The sequence below is a fragment of the Rhinichthys klamathensis genome, unplaced genomic scaffold (assembly GCF_029890125.1).
Source record: "Rhinichthys klamathensis goyatoka isolate OS25496 unplaced genomic scaffold, OSU_Roscu_1.1 h1tg000050l_1, whole genome shotgun sequence".
NCBI classification, from domain to species: Eukaryota; Metazoa; Chordata; class Actinopteri; order Cypriniformes; family Leuciscidae; genus Rhinichthys; species Rhinichthys klamathensis.
The window spans coordinates 3,811,057-3,828,046 of NW_026606596.1; the positions used below are offsets into that span (position 1 = coordinate 3,811,057).

Genomic DNA, 16,990 nt, shown 5'->3' on the forward strand with positions numbered 1-16,990 from the left:
GTAAATAAGTAAATAAAGGTCAATTTTGTCTTTAACTCCAAAATGTGGTAGATCAGGATGTAGTTGTTGAGTAGTAATGATATAAATACTTGCCATTATTGTGCTGCTGTGACAGAGCGAGGCTGATGAGAGGCCAGCCGTATACATGATGGGATGATGAAGAAGGAGATCCATGCAGACCCATCACACACAGCTCACCAGCCAGACCCACCAACCTCTCCCCTAACACGGGACCCCTCAGCCAGCCAATACACACCTCCAAACGGACAGGGTCTGCACATGCCTGGTGTCATGAAAGTCAAGAGAATATTTAGCCCATTTTTGTATCTATATAAAAAAAAACCTGTTAAACGTAAAGCTAAATGTAACCTAATTGAAAAACCCCTTTAATAAAAACACATACCTTTTCAATAAGTTGAAGAGTCACGTTCCAATTCAAATCCCTCTGTTATGAAGAGACAAATAATTGATTATTGATGTTACATATGTAAAAGTGAAAATGTCTCTTGATGGTAAATGTGAAGAAAAAGCTTAGCATTTAATTAAAAATATTTGGGGACATTAACATTTTTTTAATGTTTTTGAAAGAAGTCTCTAATGCTCACCCAAGGCTGCACTTATTTGAATATTACTACAAATATTATTAAAATAACTGAAAACAGTCTGAATTCTTCTGAAATCTTTTGAATATAAAAATATTTTGTAACTTTACTGTCCCTTTTGGTCAATTTAATGAATTCCAGCTGGGAAACAAAGTGTTCATTTATTTTGAAATCTTACTGACCCCAAACTTTTCAACGGCAATGTAAATGTCTTTTTTTTTAGCAAATATAAACATACATTTCTAAAAATAAAAATGTACGTTAAGTCTGGTAAAGCATAAAAAAGCCATATTTGTTAAGCTCTTTGTATAAATGTCATATTATATTATATTATATTATCCCTGTAGCATCCCAATGTAGGTATCTTACACTGATGTGGTTGAGGATCAGTGTCTTGTCATCACTGGAGCTGCAGCACTGCAGGGAACTGAAAATCATGTCCACCAGGAAGTCAGTGTCCTTCCTGCCATCCTGCTTTAACCATAAAGCCACTCTCTGCAGGAGGAAGCGGACAGCTGCATTCTCAGCAAGTGGCCTGAGCTCCGGCCCCATTTCAGGCTTCATTTCCTCTGGCCTCAGCAGCACCTGGAACACCTTAGGGCTCGGGAACGCCCCGAGCAGCTGAGACAAAAACCGCAGGTGCCTTTCCGACTCTCGTTCACTCACGTACACCATGTTGAGCTCCGCCAGCTGGCACACCAAATCCAGCAGGTGTCCATTTCTCAAGGGACGGTCTTGTTCCTCCACTGCTGGAGCTTCCATCGGAGGTTCCTCCCCTTGGCCTCTTTCTTCCTGGTCTGTGATGCAAATTTTCACAGATTTCTTCTTCTTGGTCCGTTTACTGGCACTGTTCGGGTTATGCATAATCTGCAGGAGCGATGCAATGCCCTCAAGGGCAGTTCGCTCAGCCTCCTCGCAGTCCACGCAAGTTGTGCACAAACGACCCAGACCCTCCCAGAAGTCTGACAGCAGTCTTTGAAAGGTGGAAGGCTCTTTTCCAGAAATCCGCTTTTCCCAGGAAAGCAGCATGTCTGAGACCTGAGGAAACAGAGGACCCGTCTGCAGCGATGCGTTTCCCAGAGCTCTGTCAATCAATGGCAGGAGCTGTGGAGAGAGAGATCAATGCATGAGACATCAGCATGTTTAGAGAGATCTTTTGCTTGTGACCCACAGACCTGTTCTGAGATCAGCATTTTCTGGATGCTTCTCTGCTCCTGCTCGTCTCCGGCGTTCTGCAGGATGATAAACCGCAGACACTCCATCGTGGCAAAAATGATGGCTGCACTCTCTGAGGGACTGGACGTGGCACGCTCACTGGACAATCTGGACCAAACATAGCAGCATAAATAAAAACTGAGTGTAATTATAATACAAAGCACAATAATTAATGTTATGTATTCTGAATTAAAAACATTTTGCATTTATAAAATGACACCATCCTGTTTAATACTAAGGGTTAAGGGAGGATATATAATTTAAGCAGGCAATTCTGCTGCAATGACATGACTACATGAATGAATGATTATACAAATAAGAATATGACATTCTTTACCCCTGAATGACGGATGTGAGGAATGTTCTAGAGAACTCCAGGTCGGGCTGTGTGACCTCTGCTGGCAGTTTGCTTATAAATGGCAGCAGGTTTGGATGCAGAGATGTTGCAAGACCTCGACCTCCTTCTTTAAGAAGCACCCAGAGCTTCGGCATCATGCCTTTCCTGGCACTGACATGCGTCCAACAGTTCTGCACAGAGGTCACATGATGGCAATGAATTTGAATCACCACTGACAATAGACAACAGATAAAGGTGCAATAAAATTTCTATTTGAGTGCAAAAGATTAACACATTGATTTTAGAATGAATGTGGGTTTATGATGTGAGATAAGATCATATTATACATTATTTTTGTTATTATTTAAAATACATTTTTAAATAAAAATTATTTATTTACACCGTTCAAAAGTTTGGGGTCGGTAAGATTTTTTTTAATGTTTTTGAAAGTATCATATGCTCACCAGGGCTGCATTTATTTGGTGGGGGAAAAAAGCAGTTTCAAACGTAAAATTACTTTTATTCCTGTTACGGCAAAGTTGAATTTTCAGCATCATTTCTCCAGTCTTCAGTGTCACATGATCCTTCAGAAATCATTGTAATATGCTGATTTGCTGCTCGAGAAACATTTCTTATTATTATCAGTGTTGAAGAAGGTTGTGCTGCTTAATATTTGGGATTTTTTTTTTTTTTTCAGGGTTCTTTGATGAATAGAAAGATTCAAAAGAACAGCATTTATTTGAAATAGAAATCTTTTGTAACATTTTAATTGTCTTTACTGTCATTTTTGATCAAATTAATGGATCACAGCTGAATAAGTTAATTTCTATATTTCTTTATTAATTTCTCTTTTTAAAATCTTACTAACCCCAAACTTTTGAATGGTAGTGTATATAATATTTTTTATTATATGAGTCTCACATCAACACAGGACAGAATATGGAGGACCGCCTCCCACAAAGGAGGCAGCACCATCGGGTCTGTGTCGTCGATTGACAACAGCACCGCAGAACACGCTCGGGCCGCTTCTGCCTGGATCAGCTGGGGTGTTTGTTCACACATGGAGGCAATGAGCTCAAAGTATGCCCCTCGAACCTAGAACAAACAAAAGACAACTATGAATCCCATTAAAACATCTGAGGTGAATCAAAGAAAACAGCTAACAAATAGCACAAAGCAATAATTAGGGGCAATAATTCACAGAAATTCTTTGGTATATCTATCAATATTTTGATAACATTGCACTCAGGGGCGGAGCTAGACTCTCAGTACAGTGGGGGCGGAGCTTCATCATGGGGCCCTCTGCTACCAAGTTATTTTAAAATTAAAAATTAAAAAAACGTAAAATATCTGATGAATGCATATGTAATAATGTGTCACTTGTTGAGCCAAGTAAGCTTATATGTTAAATAAAAGTAAAACACAAAGGCTATCTCGTTCTTTTCAGAGAACAGTCTGTTTTCTTTTGTTTTGAATTGTTCTGTAAAAGTACAAATTTCGAGCTTTCTATAGATATATTTCTCAGGTGTGTGAGGCAAGTAGGCTACCTTATACGCTGAGTTTCGGTTCATTAATGAGACGAGCTCCAGTTCACGCGCTGGCGCCTCCGTGTCGTGATTAGGCTATCTATTGTCTGCTATATTTACTTCTTATTTATTAAATCCAGACAATTGGTTGATGACACATTGATTAAAATTAAGATACAATTAATACAAAACGAAATTCGCCTTAATGAATGGCTTTGTACTTTATGTTTGATGTCTCTGGGAAAGTTTTAAAGCAGTCTTTCAGTGCCGCTTTCAGAGCGGTCGCTCCAACGCATTCTCATCCCAAGGCGTCATATACTGACGCTTTTGCCAAAGCGTCTACATCCAACGCACATGGCACCCTTTAGCGTCAATATAACACGCTTCAGTTATGGGTAGGTTTAGGTCTGGGGTATTGTTAGGGTTAGACCACTAGGAGGTGCCTTCCGGCCCATATATATCTGCGTCTCATATTGACGCTAAAGGGTGCCATGTGCGTTGGATGTAGACGCTTTGGCCACAGCGTCAGTATATGACGCCTTGGGATGAGAACGGGCTTGTCACGTCCGTGGAACTGTCACGTAACATTGTTTTTCCCTGATAAATGCGAACACGAAAAATAAGACAAAATGAATATTTTGTTCTGTGGAGAGCCAACCCTTCTTCATCCTGTGGGTAGTACTTTACTTTTTGTACTTTTGCCACTTAAAAGTTAAAGTTTCCGTTACGGATGTGTATTTCCCTCATATTAAATATAAAACGCATATGTAGACTAGACTGATATTTTTCTAATGTCTGGACTCCTTTATTAAGGAGTATGGATAAACAGACGTTTCAATATATTGGTATTAAATGCATTTTCTGAGAATTTACATTTCACGTTTTTTTTACCTCAAATGTCACGTCCATAACGCTGGAATTGCCCAATTTTAAAGAAATTATCCTCAACTAGTTTTGTGGTGTAGGTCTACGTATTTTATTATGTTAACTTCAAATAATACTAATAGTAATTTAAAGATGTGGTAGCATTGGATCTGGACGGGAAGGATAACTCTGGGAGTTGGAAGGGGTGTGTCGCGATTCTGCCTTCTCACACATATTTCGGTTTCATATCGCATATCAGCCATCATTTCTACTAAAGAAAATGACAAAAATAGTAACGCACAGTAACTTGGATAAGTAATTTTAATCTGATTACTGGTTTGGAAATAGTAACTCGTTAAATTACTTGTTACTGAAAACAGTTACCGGCATCACTGCTGGCGAAGTGACGCAAGATCGGCGGTGTTTGAGGGGCCCCTAATTGGCACGGGGCCTTGGGGCGACCGCACCCAAGCACCCACGCTATCTCCGCTACTGATTGCACTATTCATTTTTCGATCCTCAATGAAAGCAAAATAGTGTTCCTATCTATTTTAACAACCATTAAGATATTTTTTGTTGTTTAATATACAACTATGTTGAGGGGGATTTGGGGCCAGTGAGATTTTAATGTGAGTGTTAAGTATCATAAATAAAAACTAAATAAACAACAAAATGTCTTGTCATATGTTGTTTGTCATGGTCACAGCTGTTTAAGATACACCCAACACTGCTCACTTGTGGGCTCTTGTGTTTGCTGTACTTCCAGAATTTGCCCTGTGTGATGAGTTGGATCAGCCGCTCATTTAGCAGCTCTCTGTCCTGCTCAGGTAAAACACTCAGAAGTCTCTTCAGGGCCAGCAGAGAGCTGGTCAACAGACGGATGTACTTGGCCTCTCGCTCCTCCTCTGGCACACTCCTGCACAAAAAAACAACAACACTGAAATGACATATTTAAGCATAATTAACATATATATTCAACATATAAACTAAAACTATTATTATCCGTCAGCCACACACAGTGTATCATTTTTCAAAAAAAGAAACACCACTGTCACATCAGGTTATTTCAGTACATATCATACACTTACTGAGGGTCACTGAGAGTGTTAGCTGTTTCTTTCAGCAAATTGTCTTGGAGTACCTGAGAATCACAGAGGATGTATGTAAAAACTGTAGCTAAGCAATGTACAAGTACAAGCATAAAAAAATCTGCAGATTGTCATTTTGTCTCACTATGAGCCTAAAGATGAGCTTTATCTTACATTCAGGACTTCATCCTTACAGAAGCTGATGGCCTCTGGTTGTTTATTCGGGGGAAATGCGGCCTGGAAAGCAGCGCTTGCGGCGGAGGCTGCAGGAGAGTATGTGTCACACTGAGAGATGAGCCAGTGACCCATGATGCTCTTCAGGTAGGGGGCCAGATTCCTCTTCACTTTTAAAATCAGCTGCTCAAATGCCTGCTGTGTGGCCTCTCGCACACGGCGGTCATGGTCCTGATAAAATTATGTAATAATAAATACATATGTTCAGCAAACAGAAAAGAAAAAGAAAGAAAAAATGGCTGCCTCTAAATACAGTGGGGTCCAAAAATCTGAGACAAGCAAGTTTCTAATTTTATGCAAAAATGAGAAACATTTTTATTTAATACAAAATCTTTTATTCAATTACGTAATTAACATTATCATTTACACAAATATAAAAAATAATATTACAAATAAAATAATTAATATCTAAATAAACCAATTACATATATACACATATATAACGACAGGCTTGTCATTGTTCTCTTACCACTGATATTCGGCAGTATATCCGAGGCCAATATGGGAGGACACCTTTTACAACATCAGGCTGACGCTCTTGACACATTGCTCCAAACTCCTGTACTGCCTGAAATACACATTTACCAGCATTTATGAGCCATTCAGTTTCTGAGTCAGTGAAATGAAATGTTTATATAAATTGATATTGGAAAACAATGTGTTGTGGCATTCTTTCTTTCACTACATGACATGTAACCTTGTCACAGTCTTCAACCTGTTAAAGACGCAGTAAAAGCAATTTCTGAGAAACGCTGTTGAAAGTGGATCAGACTGAGCACCATAAACACTTGTAGCCAATCAGCAGTAGGGAGCGTGTCCACTCAATTCAATTCAATTCATACACTCTCATGATGGGTGAGGAGAGACAGTGAGTAAAGAGAGAGATTTGAAGAAAGACTGTAGAAAGAGAGATGGCTGAGAGACATTACAAATGAGAAAAGGTCAGAGGAATATCACTGGAAAAAGAAGGGTTATGATCAGGCAAGAGCTTCAGGACCCACGTTAATATTAGAAAAGCTTTCCAGTGCTGAAGAGACATAAGAAGGAAGGCCTGAAAACGGACCCCGAGGTTGTGTTGTTTCTGCTCCATATGTGAGTGACATTGAAGCTATGCTGTTGTTGTAATGTTAGCTATAGTAACAGGACAGTTTTTAGTGTCATTGTTTGTCTGGAGCTGGTGTGCTGCTGGTGACTAACAACAATTTGACAACAAACTGATTTGAAATATCAACAGTGTTTTTCAGAAATCGCTTACAGCCCCTTTAACTGTCACCCCCCTTTTACAGCATAGATTTGAACTTAAATGGTTGTAATTCATGAGTGGTTTGGAATACAGACCTAAGGTTGGTCTTGTTTTTAAAATTTACACTCAGAAGTGAAAGTACTTTCAGTAGAAAATTATATAAGTTTAGGCAAAAATGTAAAGAAAGATATACAAATTTATATTAGATAGCTCAAACGTACTGTTGTATTACAGTTATATTAGGTCGGCCTACTGCTCAAACGTAAAATAATATATATATATTTTATACTAAATAATATATATTCTACAAAATAAAATTGATAGGAAATCAAAGCCATATATCTAAGATATTTTCCAAATTTGATGTTCATATTACAAAAACTGAGCCCGCTAAAAGGTTTTAAAGTACCATTTCCAATAGTTTCGGCATCTTCAATTTAAAAACAGTTTCATAGGATGGTTTTTGACTGTTTAAGCTTTCAAATGATAAAAAAAAGTGTGCTAAATATCCCACTATCAGGAAAGTGAGAGGTAACAGGCTATGAAAATATGTGTGGGAGACCCTGACCCTGACAGTGCTTAGTGATCCACATTTTTAAATGTTAATTATCACTGATCAAACAATGATCAAACATTTGCCCTCTAGGCAATATTTATTTGTGACACTAGACTGTGAAACACTGCTCCAATCAATCACAACAAATGATACCTTCAATTTTGTGACTGCATCTCTCTTGGACAATTTCCGTAGAACCATGCGGAAGTCTGCATCAACTAGATTGTCTATCTCCTCAGCCCCCTGTACTGCAGGTACATATCCTGGATCATTGGAGGTTGAGACACCGAATCCCACAAACCCAGGTACAACACCACTCTCCCTGGCCAACAGATCAGCAGCTCTGCCACTGCTGGACGGCTGAAAGAGAGAAAACACAGGGCTGTCATTAGACATTCATGACCATTTCTTATCTAGATGACTACGGCCCAATGGTATAGTCAGATGATAATAGTTAGGATAATACTCATAATAGGATGCTCAACTAATGCACTTTACTATTTTTATTAGCTTGCCTGTAAAGATTAGAATAGCACCTTCTTTATCGCCTTTATCGTGATTGTCATGCTCCTATACAGCACATTGCTCAGTCCCAAAGGACTGTTTTAAATGTGTTTTATGAATAATTAATGAACAAGAACTAGAACTTATCAACTAATTCCAGTAGGATAATAGTTTTTTTTTTTTTTTTTTTAATGGGAACTAATGAACTTTCTGCCTGTTTACACCACAAACACGTGACGTCAGGACTACAAGAGCACAGGTTTACATATCAGACACGACAACAAAAATCTTACCAAATCTAATGTTTCATAAACACTACTTTTATACAATAAGATAAAACAGGTACATAATAGCGATTTGTTTTAGCGAGCTAAGTTACAGTTTGTCATGCTGTCACAGTTTACAACACTGGCCTGTTATTCAGTCAATTACACTGACTTTAGATAATTTCAACGAGTTGACTTGTAGTTAGAAAATATTAGTAAGTGAATAACTTTCATTTGTCTTACTCGAACATTTCCTTTCGTTCTCTGTTTATTTTTGCCACCCATTCTCGTGTTGGTTGAGCCGCGTCTGCTTTTCCGACTTCAGTACAGTCACACTAGGCGCGCGGTTATGATGTCACGTTCACGCAGTTTGCGTGCGTCCAAAATACTGTTAGCTGCACACGTGAAGTGAGCTGTGATCAATAACGACAGGTATGTCTGTTTTTCTAGATGGATAGTGTTGTGTTATGTATACTAACGTTACATATGGCATTCCTGTTTATTCCTTCAATTTTTTATACTTTTACTGACAGATATTTGATTTGAAAAATAGCTTGTTCCACACGTTCGTGCCTCACGTGCTTTAAAACTGATAGTGTTTATGTCGATGTGTTTGGGGTTTAAAGGGAAGGATGAGCGTGGACGTGGAGCGTGTGTTGATCCAGCTCCAGGATGAGAGCGGTGAGGTGCTCGGATCCCCCTTCGATGTGCCGCTGGACATCAGCCCAGACAAACTACAGCTGGTCTGTAACGCACTGTTACAGAAGGTAGGAATGGTGATGGACTGGATTATGTGCTTCAAACATCTCACTGAACTTAAACTTTTGAATTGTAGTGTATAGTATACCTGTCCTGTATGTGTAGTTTAGTGCAATCTTTAAAGTATAACAACACTTACATATCCTAATGTGTTGTATGTTCATTTTGTATTTGACAAAACATGTGATAGTAGTGTGGCATACTTCATCTAAAACTATTTTAACAATTTTTTTCTGCTTTCTGCTTTTTGCATAGTAAATAGTGTAATACTTATAATTACGTTTGATTACATCTTTTTTATGTATTGGTTACTTGAAGTATAGTCTCTTTGTTGAACTATTTGAGTGAATTGCAAAAAACTAAATGTTAATTGTAATGTAAAAATGTAAAAGAAACCGTAACCAGCACGTAAAATGTACTTTGCATTTTAAAGTTGGCATGAAACGGAAGTTGTGATAGTCTTTTTTTCCCTAATGTGACGTATATCCGAGTGAAAGGCTTTGTTGGAAGAGAAAAATGTAGGGCAGGACTTGATTTTGTTCATCGGGAATTGATTGGATGGTTGTGGTTTGCTATTGCTGTGATGTCATGTGAGTTGCCCCGCCCTCACGCCAATAAACATGTCATAAGAGAAGAGATGTCGCTTTAGGAGGGAGGGGAATTTATTTTGATTAAAGATTACGAGGAAACCTGAATTTCTAAATAATCATATTCATGGATTAGTCATTCATAATAAATACTGCAATATTCCATTAAAAAGAAGTAATTGTCAGCTACCGATTCAAATGAACAAATCATTGTTAAATAACCATGCTTTTGCACAGTGTATTCTGTACAATAAAATGGAGTTATGAATAGCTTTTGCCTAAAAAAACATATTTTGTTGCATTACATTGGATGACTAGAGGCTGGTTATGAATGATGCAGCTTTTATCATTTCATAACCCCTATCTTTTTGTCTGTCTACAGGAGGAGCCTGTGCCATTCCTGTTCTTTGTTAAGGATGCAGAGGTGGTGTCGTCCCTGGGCACTTGTGTGCAGACGTTGGGCCTGGAGACTGAGCAGGTGCTGCCAGTTGTGTACCAGCCGCAGGCCGTATTCCGTGTACGGGCCGTGGCTCGATGCACCAGCTCTTTGGAGGGCCACACAGAGGCCGTCATCTCTGTGGCATTTAGCCCTACAGGAAAGTAAGTAGATTAAACAGTAATATTTAGGGGTGTCCCCGACTAAGGATTTTCATAGTCGAATCAGATTCGTCAAGTCCTGCCTATAGTCGACTAATAGTCGAATCATGTGTGGTGTTGGGGAGGGGGCGGGGCTTTAACATTTTAAAGCCGCGATGTACAGAACATCACACAAAGATATAGAAGAAAATGTATAAAAACATTTTGGATCAATAAAACTAAGACATTTCTAACTTCTTTTTTTTTTTTTTCTAAATTTCTTAGTTTATTTATAACATAAATAACTGCAGAAAGGCCACACTGCATTTCATGCAAATCAAATTAAATCGGCTGAATTGCCTGTACGAGCATGCTCTAAGCCTACAGTGCAACATCGATGCACTGAAAAATAATCAACAATTAAGAACACAATATACATTTATAATAAATAAAAATACAAAATGAAATAAGTCAGAATCAAGTCAAAGGAAGCAGAACAAATGTGTGCAAAATGCCTAAAGTGCAGGGGGACAAATATTCAAAACACAAGTCACAAATAGTTAAATTAGATCACCCTGAGTGATCAATTAATAAAATAAAAATAAAGAAATTATTAAAATAATGAAAGTATGGCCAGGATTGTCAACTTTGTCTTTTTAACTGCAGAAACAACAATAAACGCTAAACTGGAGCGGCAGTCTTTTTAGCTAAACGTGTTCACAGTATCCAAAAATCAAATTAGAACCGGCTGAAATGTTTTGAAATCACTTGTACCCATACCTGATCGAGAAAACAAAATCCAGTCTTTCACTCGGCCTGTGTCCGTTTGAGTCTTTTCAAATTGTGTGCGCGGATAAAATACATTCTAAAACGCTTAACGTGAAAAACGCTTAACGGCTTTGTCCTAAAACTGTTATATTAAAAGATCAAATTCTGTACACACCTTATTAATAAAGCATACTATATAGCCTACAGAAAAGCAGATGAGCCCAGAATATGAACGCAACGCGTTTTATTATAGGCTACGTTAAGCATTTTCCTCCCATAGAAAACCGTTAAAGAAAAAGCTTTACGTGACTTTCTATAGGAGAAACGTGTTGCGTTCATATTCTGGGTGCATCTGCTTATCTGCACATGGAATGGTTTCTTAAGGTGTGTAGCCTACTGTGTACATACATTAAGCACGTAAAAGTGCCATTTAAGCGTTTTAAAAGCTTTTTTCACGTTAAGCGTTTTAGAACGTCCCGAGGAAAACCAACCTGTTAACGTTGGCCGGCAGAAGTGCGATCATGGTTTTCCTGATGCTAAATCCAGCCTTGGAGAATATCCTTTCTGATGGTGTGCATCTTTAGATTTTCTTATCCCTGACATTTTTAAAGTTTTAAATCCCTGCCGACAAGACGCTCCTGTGTCGGTCACGGATCGAAAGTGATCTGTCACGGGGTGTTTGGATTTATTCACGCTGCATGCACGTTAAAAAATATTTATTAAAAGCTTCTTTCTTTGCACATTTTTATTGACAGCATTATCATAATAGGCTGTATATTAACGTATTGACAGAAAACCAGTAGTTCTATGTGAAATCAGACATTGAGCACACTCATATAGCCAAAATGACATAATCCTCGTTTAATAACACATCTGCGAAGATTCGACCGTGAGATTGGTAGTCGAATCAGGCTCCTCCTATCGAAGCATCGAATCTTCGACTATTCGGGGTCACCCCTAGTAATATTACATGCTAATTTCTATAAAGATAGATAAATATATAACATATCAGACTGTATGCATCCAGATAAAGCTTTTTTTTATTTTGTGGTTATTCAGATATCTGGCCAGTGGATCTGGAGACACGACAGTGAGGTTCTGGGATCTGAGCACAGAAACACCACACCACACTGCTAGGGGTCAGTCTATCACATAACCTTTAGATGTTACTAAATACAGTCTTCTTGTAAGTTAAACCAATCATCTGACATTCTGTCCATCATGTTTTATAAGGCCACACACACTGGGTTTTATCCATTGCCTGGTCTCCAGATGGCAAGAAATTAGCATCAGGGTGCAAAAACAGTCAGGTGAGCATGTCATGTTCATTTTAAGTCACTGAAATTCCAGTGTACTGGAAGTTATTTAGGTCTAAGATATTGTTTTGTATCTGATGTGTTTTTTGCAGATCTTCTTGTGGGATCCGATCACAGGAAGTCAGATTGGAAAGACCTTAACGGGACATACAAAGTGGATCACCTGGCTATGCTGGGAACCTCTCCACCTGTGAGTTTTGAAAAATCATTTAGGACTTGTAATTAGCGGTCGGACGATATTTGGCATTTTTTTTTATTATCTGCATCAGCCGATAAGATCAGGATGTGAAGAGAGTTTCAACCAGTATAACAAAAGTGTTTCTGAAAAAAAGCCTACCCTACCTTTAATTAAATATCTCTGTTTAACAGTTCTGTCTAATAAATGATTAGACAAAGCTGTTAAAACAAGAAATTAAACTGTATGCATAATAGAAAGGAAAACACAAATACACTATCATCTACCTTCAACATTCAGCAAATATGCATTTATATCATTTAAACAGGCCTTTGAATATTTAATAAATATTTAATTTCACGTATCTTACAAACTTTGGCAAATCCAGCTGTGAGATCTTGTGAGGTGTGCTTTTGTATTTCATATTTATTTTCAAATAATTTATTTCTAATATCAGAAATTGTTATGCATGTGTTTTTACTATCTTTTAAATGAAATAGAATGATGTCATATATCGGCCAACCTGCTTTCTAAGATACCGCCGCTACTTGTAATCAAAGTATTAATACATGTGTATGTTTTATATTTGTTAATTTGCATGTTTACTTTATTTTAGCTCTACAGTGAATTCATTCAAATTTATTATAAATGATAATAATGTATTTTTATCATTTAATTATGTTTTAAAATTATTAAATTGTCTATTATTTAAGAATTGTTCAGAAAACGTCATAACAAAATAACAAATTTGATCAAATTTCACTCCATCACAGAAACCCAGAGTGTCGGTATTTGGCTAGCACCAGTAAAGACTGTACGATTCGGATATGGGATACGGTTTTGGGCCGTTGTGATAAGATCCTGACCAGCCACACGCAGTCGGTGACGTGTGTAAAATGGGGAGGTGATGGTCTCCTGTACACCTCATCTCAGGACAGAACCATTAAAGTCTGGAGAGCCAAAGATGTAAGATGTTTCCACTCATAATGGATCAAATATAACTTAAAACCATGTTTACTAGGGATTTTGTCTGAATTATGGTGTGAATATCTGCTCTCATCTTTGCCGCAGGGAGTTCAGTGTCGTACATTGCAAGGTCACGCTCACTGGGTCAACACTTTGGCCCTCAGCACCGACTACGTTCTGCGCACAGGAGCGTTCGAGCCAGCTACCGCAACCATAAACCCTCAGGATCTCACTGGATCATGTAGGTTTCAGCATAGCAATGGATTTATTATTGTACTCTGCTGTTCAAAAGTTTGGGGTTGGTATGATTTTTGAGTTTCTGAATGATGTACACCAAGGCTGCATTTATGTTGTGAAATATTATTACAATTTAAAATAACTGTTTTCTATTTTACTGTATTTTAAAATGTGATTTATTCAGTGTCACGTGATCCTTCAGAAATCATAATGTGCTGATTTGGTGTTCAAGAAACATTTCTTATTATCAACGGTGATAACAGTTGTGCTGCTTAATATTTTTGTGGAAACTGATATATTTTTAAATAGAAAGTTCAATATAGAACAGAATTTATTTGTAACATTATAAATGTCTTTACTGTCACTTTTGATCAATTTAATGTGTGCTTGCCAAATAAAAACTTTTGAATGGTAGTGAATGTAATATAGATCATTTTGTAAATATAAACCAAATTTCCACAGTGGACGAAATCAAGGAAAAGGCTCTGAAGCGCTACAACAACATCAGAGTGAGTGAGACCAGTCTATATACAGTATTGAATTGTGAGAGATGGGATCTCTATGTATAAAAAAAACTAAACATTCGGTCTTCTAAAGGGTGAAGGTCATGAGAGGCTGGTGTCAGGATCAGACGACTTCACAATGTTCTTATGGAACCCAGCAGAGGAGAAGAAGCCAGTGGCCCGTTTGACGGGTCACCAAGCGCTGGTCAATGAGGTGCTATTCTCCCCGAACACACGACTGATCGCCAGCGCTTCCTTTGATAAGTCTATAAAGATCTGGGATGGAAAGTCAGGAAAGTAAGTAGGGTGGTCACAGATCCCTGATTGATTTGAGACTTTGGTTATGTTTAGATTAACATACTACAATATTTATATTATAGTAATACTAATATAAGTATATACAGTTGTATGTAAAGTTTGTGCATAGACTAGTATTCGAATATTATATATGCCAAGAAAGAATGACTTACTAAATTTCACTTCACTGGGTATCCCACAATGCAATGCACTTTGAAAAGTTATGGCATTGTCATACAAACTACTGTTTGAAATGTTTAATTTTACATATCAACTATTGCTTCACATATAAATTTTACAATATAGTATGCAGTAAGCTTGTATTCCATTCCAAACAGCCTGTTGCTGCATCTGAAATCAGTCTTTCTGAATAGGTACTTGAATAATTAATTACTTTGCGACTGTAAAAAAAATATTTGTGAATGTGTATAATATGAATGTAATCCGGATGTAGTTTGTCATTGTCATGTGACACATCAGCTTTAGTTGCATTGCTTCACTCACAGCCATTCAAAACTCCTCTAGGGAAAGTAAAGCGTCTATTGGATATGAACTTCAGAATCTCACCGCAAATAGTAATTCATTCAGGTACTTTCCGACCCTATGTTTTATGAAAACTGTGAATTCGGAAATGCTACTCTTCACATACTGATTTTCTCCTACTATATAGTACAGAAGTGTGTGATTTCGGATGCAGCATTTGTAAATGGATTCATGGTGGCACAGAACCATCGTGTACTTCCAGTAGTGTACACTAGGAGGCACTCATATCACGTCAGCAAATCACGGCATATTTTGCTTGTTTGCACGTGGCAACAACACAGCCAGTATACACAGTGCACAGACGCATATGTCGTTCTGTTTTCTCTGACCCTGTGAAAGTCTATTAAAGAACTTTAAGATCTTTTTTTATGTTTTCCAGGTACCTGACCTCCCTTCGCGGTCATGTCGGGCCAGTGTACCAGGTGGCGTGGTCTGCAGACAGCCGTCTGTTGGTCAGTGGCAGCAGCGACAGCACTCTGAAGGTGTGGGACATCAAGACGGGCAAACTGAACGCTGATCTGCCTGGCCACGCTGATGAGGTAAAACCGTGAATGGATTTTGTTCGGAGGGTAGAGTACACGAGGACCAGAGATTTAGAACGACTTTTATTCAGTACACCCACATCAGTGTTATTTTAGTATTATTTATATATTGAATATACTATTATAGGATTTTATAGAGTATTTTTTACTTTAGCTTTTATTTTTATATTTTCAGTTTTTAGTAAGTTTGTTATGCTTTTGTTATTTTTATTAGTTTTATTTCTGTATAGCTTAATTTTTTTTATTTCAGTTTTAGGAATTTTAGTACTTCAACTTAATTATTTCAGTTAGTTCACTAGGGAAAATTTCTCATTTTCATTTAGGGTTTTCATCTAAAATTTATATCAGCTTTATTTAAATTAAATAATTTTTTATCGTTTTAGTTAACCTAACAAAACCGTTTTTTTCCTAAAACTAGTTTTAAAATATTAGGATTCTCAGTTGTTTAAAACTTAAAAACACTAGGGACATTTTTTTTTTTTTTAGTAAATAGACCTACATTTTTGTTATCTATAGTGTATAAATTGCTTCTCTTTTTTTTAGCCATATCTTAATAAATAGTTTACAGTAATTTTCCACATCTAGAAATAATTTTATTTTGAGTCTCTAAGCAGTCACCTAGCAACTACCCAGAACACCCTAGCGACCGCATAACGTGCCAAAAACTCTGAATACCTTAACAGCATAGCAATGCCTCGGCAACAACCACCCTTGTGTTAGACCTGCATGTTATGCATAGATAAACACCACTCATCTATTTTCTTTTATTGCTCAGGTTTTTGCGGTTGACTGGAGTCCCGATGGACAGAGAGTGGCCAGCGGTGGGAAAGACAAGTGTTTAAGAATGTAAGAGACTCCTATATCCTGCACACAGTGCACAGATTATTTATTTCCATCCCCGCACAATACTGTGCGCGACACTACCTGGTAGGAACACTTGGCATGTCTTCTCTTTTTTTCTCCATTAGATGGAGGAAGTAACCCGGAGGAACCAGCGGCCCCAGGCTCTGCATGCAACAGCCAATCAGGCGTTTCGAAGCATCACCCCCACGGGACAGTGAACAGCAAGTGTTGGAGCACTAAGCCTTAACCTATTTGTCCAACGAAACCACTTCGACAGCATCACAATAGCTGACATATAATGCTCTCGGGCCAGATAGCGGGAAGATAAAACGCCCGATACACCACTCAAATGAGCAACTGCCCTGTGGAAGTGCAGGCGATCTGACCCAGTCTAATCTGTGTAATCTTTCTCGCACATTCTTTGTAATTAACTTAATCCCTAA

General features: G+C 37.9%; 2 protein-coding genes across 2 annotated transcripts in view; one reads left to right on the top strand and one right to left on the bottom strand.

The window, feature by feature from the left end:
* Positions 1–8,784, bottom strand: part of ltn1 (listerin E3 ubiquitin protein ligase 1) — a 26,402-nt gene extending 17,618 nt beyond the window's left edge. Inside the window, exons 1-12 of the mRNA XM_056247797.1 lie at positions 8,679–8,784; positions 7,819–8,025; positions 6,336–6,434; positions 5,807–6,037; positions 5,633–5,685; positions 5,280–5,460; positions 3,076–3,249; positions 2,155–2,345; positions 1,778–1,925; positions 972–1,706; positions 404–445; positions 94–283 (exon numbers count right to left, since the gene is read on the bottom strand). Of these exons, the coding sequence (XP_056103772.1) occupies positions 94–283; positions 404–445; positions 972–1,706; positions 1,778–1,925; positions 2,155–2,345; positions 3,076–3,249; positions 5,280–5,460; positions 5,633–5,685; positions 5,807–6,037; positions 6,336–6,434; positions 7,819–8,025; positions 8,679–8,720 (2,293 nt within the window). The 5' untranslated portion in view covers positions 8,721–8,784. The remainder of the gene's footprint in view (positions 1–93; positions 284–403; positions 446–971; positions 1,707–1,777; positions 1,926–2,154; positions 2,346–3,075; positions 3,250–5,279; positions 5,461–5,632; positions 5,686–5,806; positions 6,038–6,335; positions 6,435–7,818; positions 8,026–8,678) is intronic.
* On the top strand, positions 8,767–16,847 carry nle1 (notchless homolog 1 (Drosophila)). Its single transcript, XM_056247795.1, has 13 exons — positions 8,767–8,867; positions 9,062–9,202; positions 10,164–10,381; positions 12,185–12,264; positions 12,359–12,435; positions 12,534–12,631; positions 13,390–13,582; positions 13,688–13,823; positions 14,282–14,328; positions 14,417–14,619; positions 15,542–15,701; positions 16,480–16,550; positions 16,673–16,847. The coding sequence occupies exons 2-13, from the start codon at positions 9,068–9,070 to the stop codon at positions 16,683–16,685; spliced, it is 1,431 nt and encodes a 476-aa protein (XP_056103770.1). The 5' UTR covers positions 8,767–8,867; positions 9,062–9,067; the 3' UTR covers positions 16,686–16,847.
* Positions 16,848–16,990: the final 143 nt, after the last annotated feature.

Excerpts from the sequence above, each read along its gene's own strand:
- nle1 (XM_056247795.1), top strand. The coding sequence starts at position 9,068 with ATGAGCGTGGACGTGGAGCGTGTGTTGATCCAGCTCCAGGATGAGAGC. Across the intron at positions 12,632-13,389 it reads TGCTGGGAACCTCTCCACCT|AAACCCAGAGTGTCGGTATT; the intron begins GTGAGTTTTGAA and ends ACTCCATCACAG. Across the intron at positions 14,329-14,416 it reads AGCGCTACAACAACATCAGA|GGTGAAGGTCATGAGAGGCT; the intron begins GTGAGTGAGACC and ends GGTCTTCTAAAG.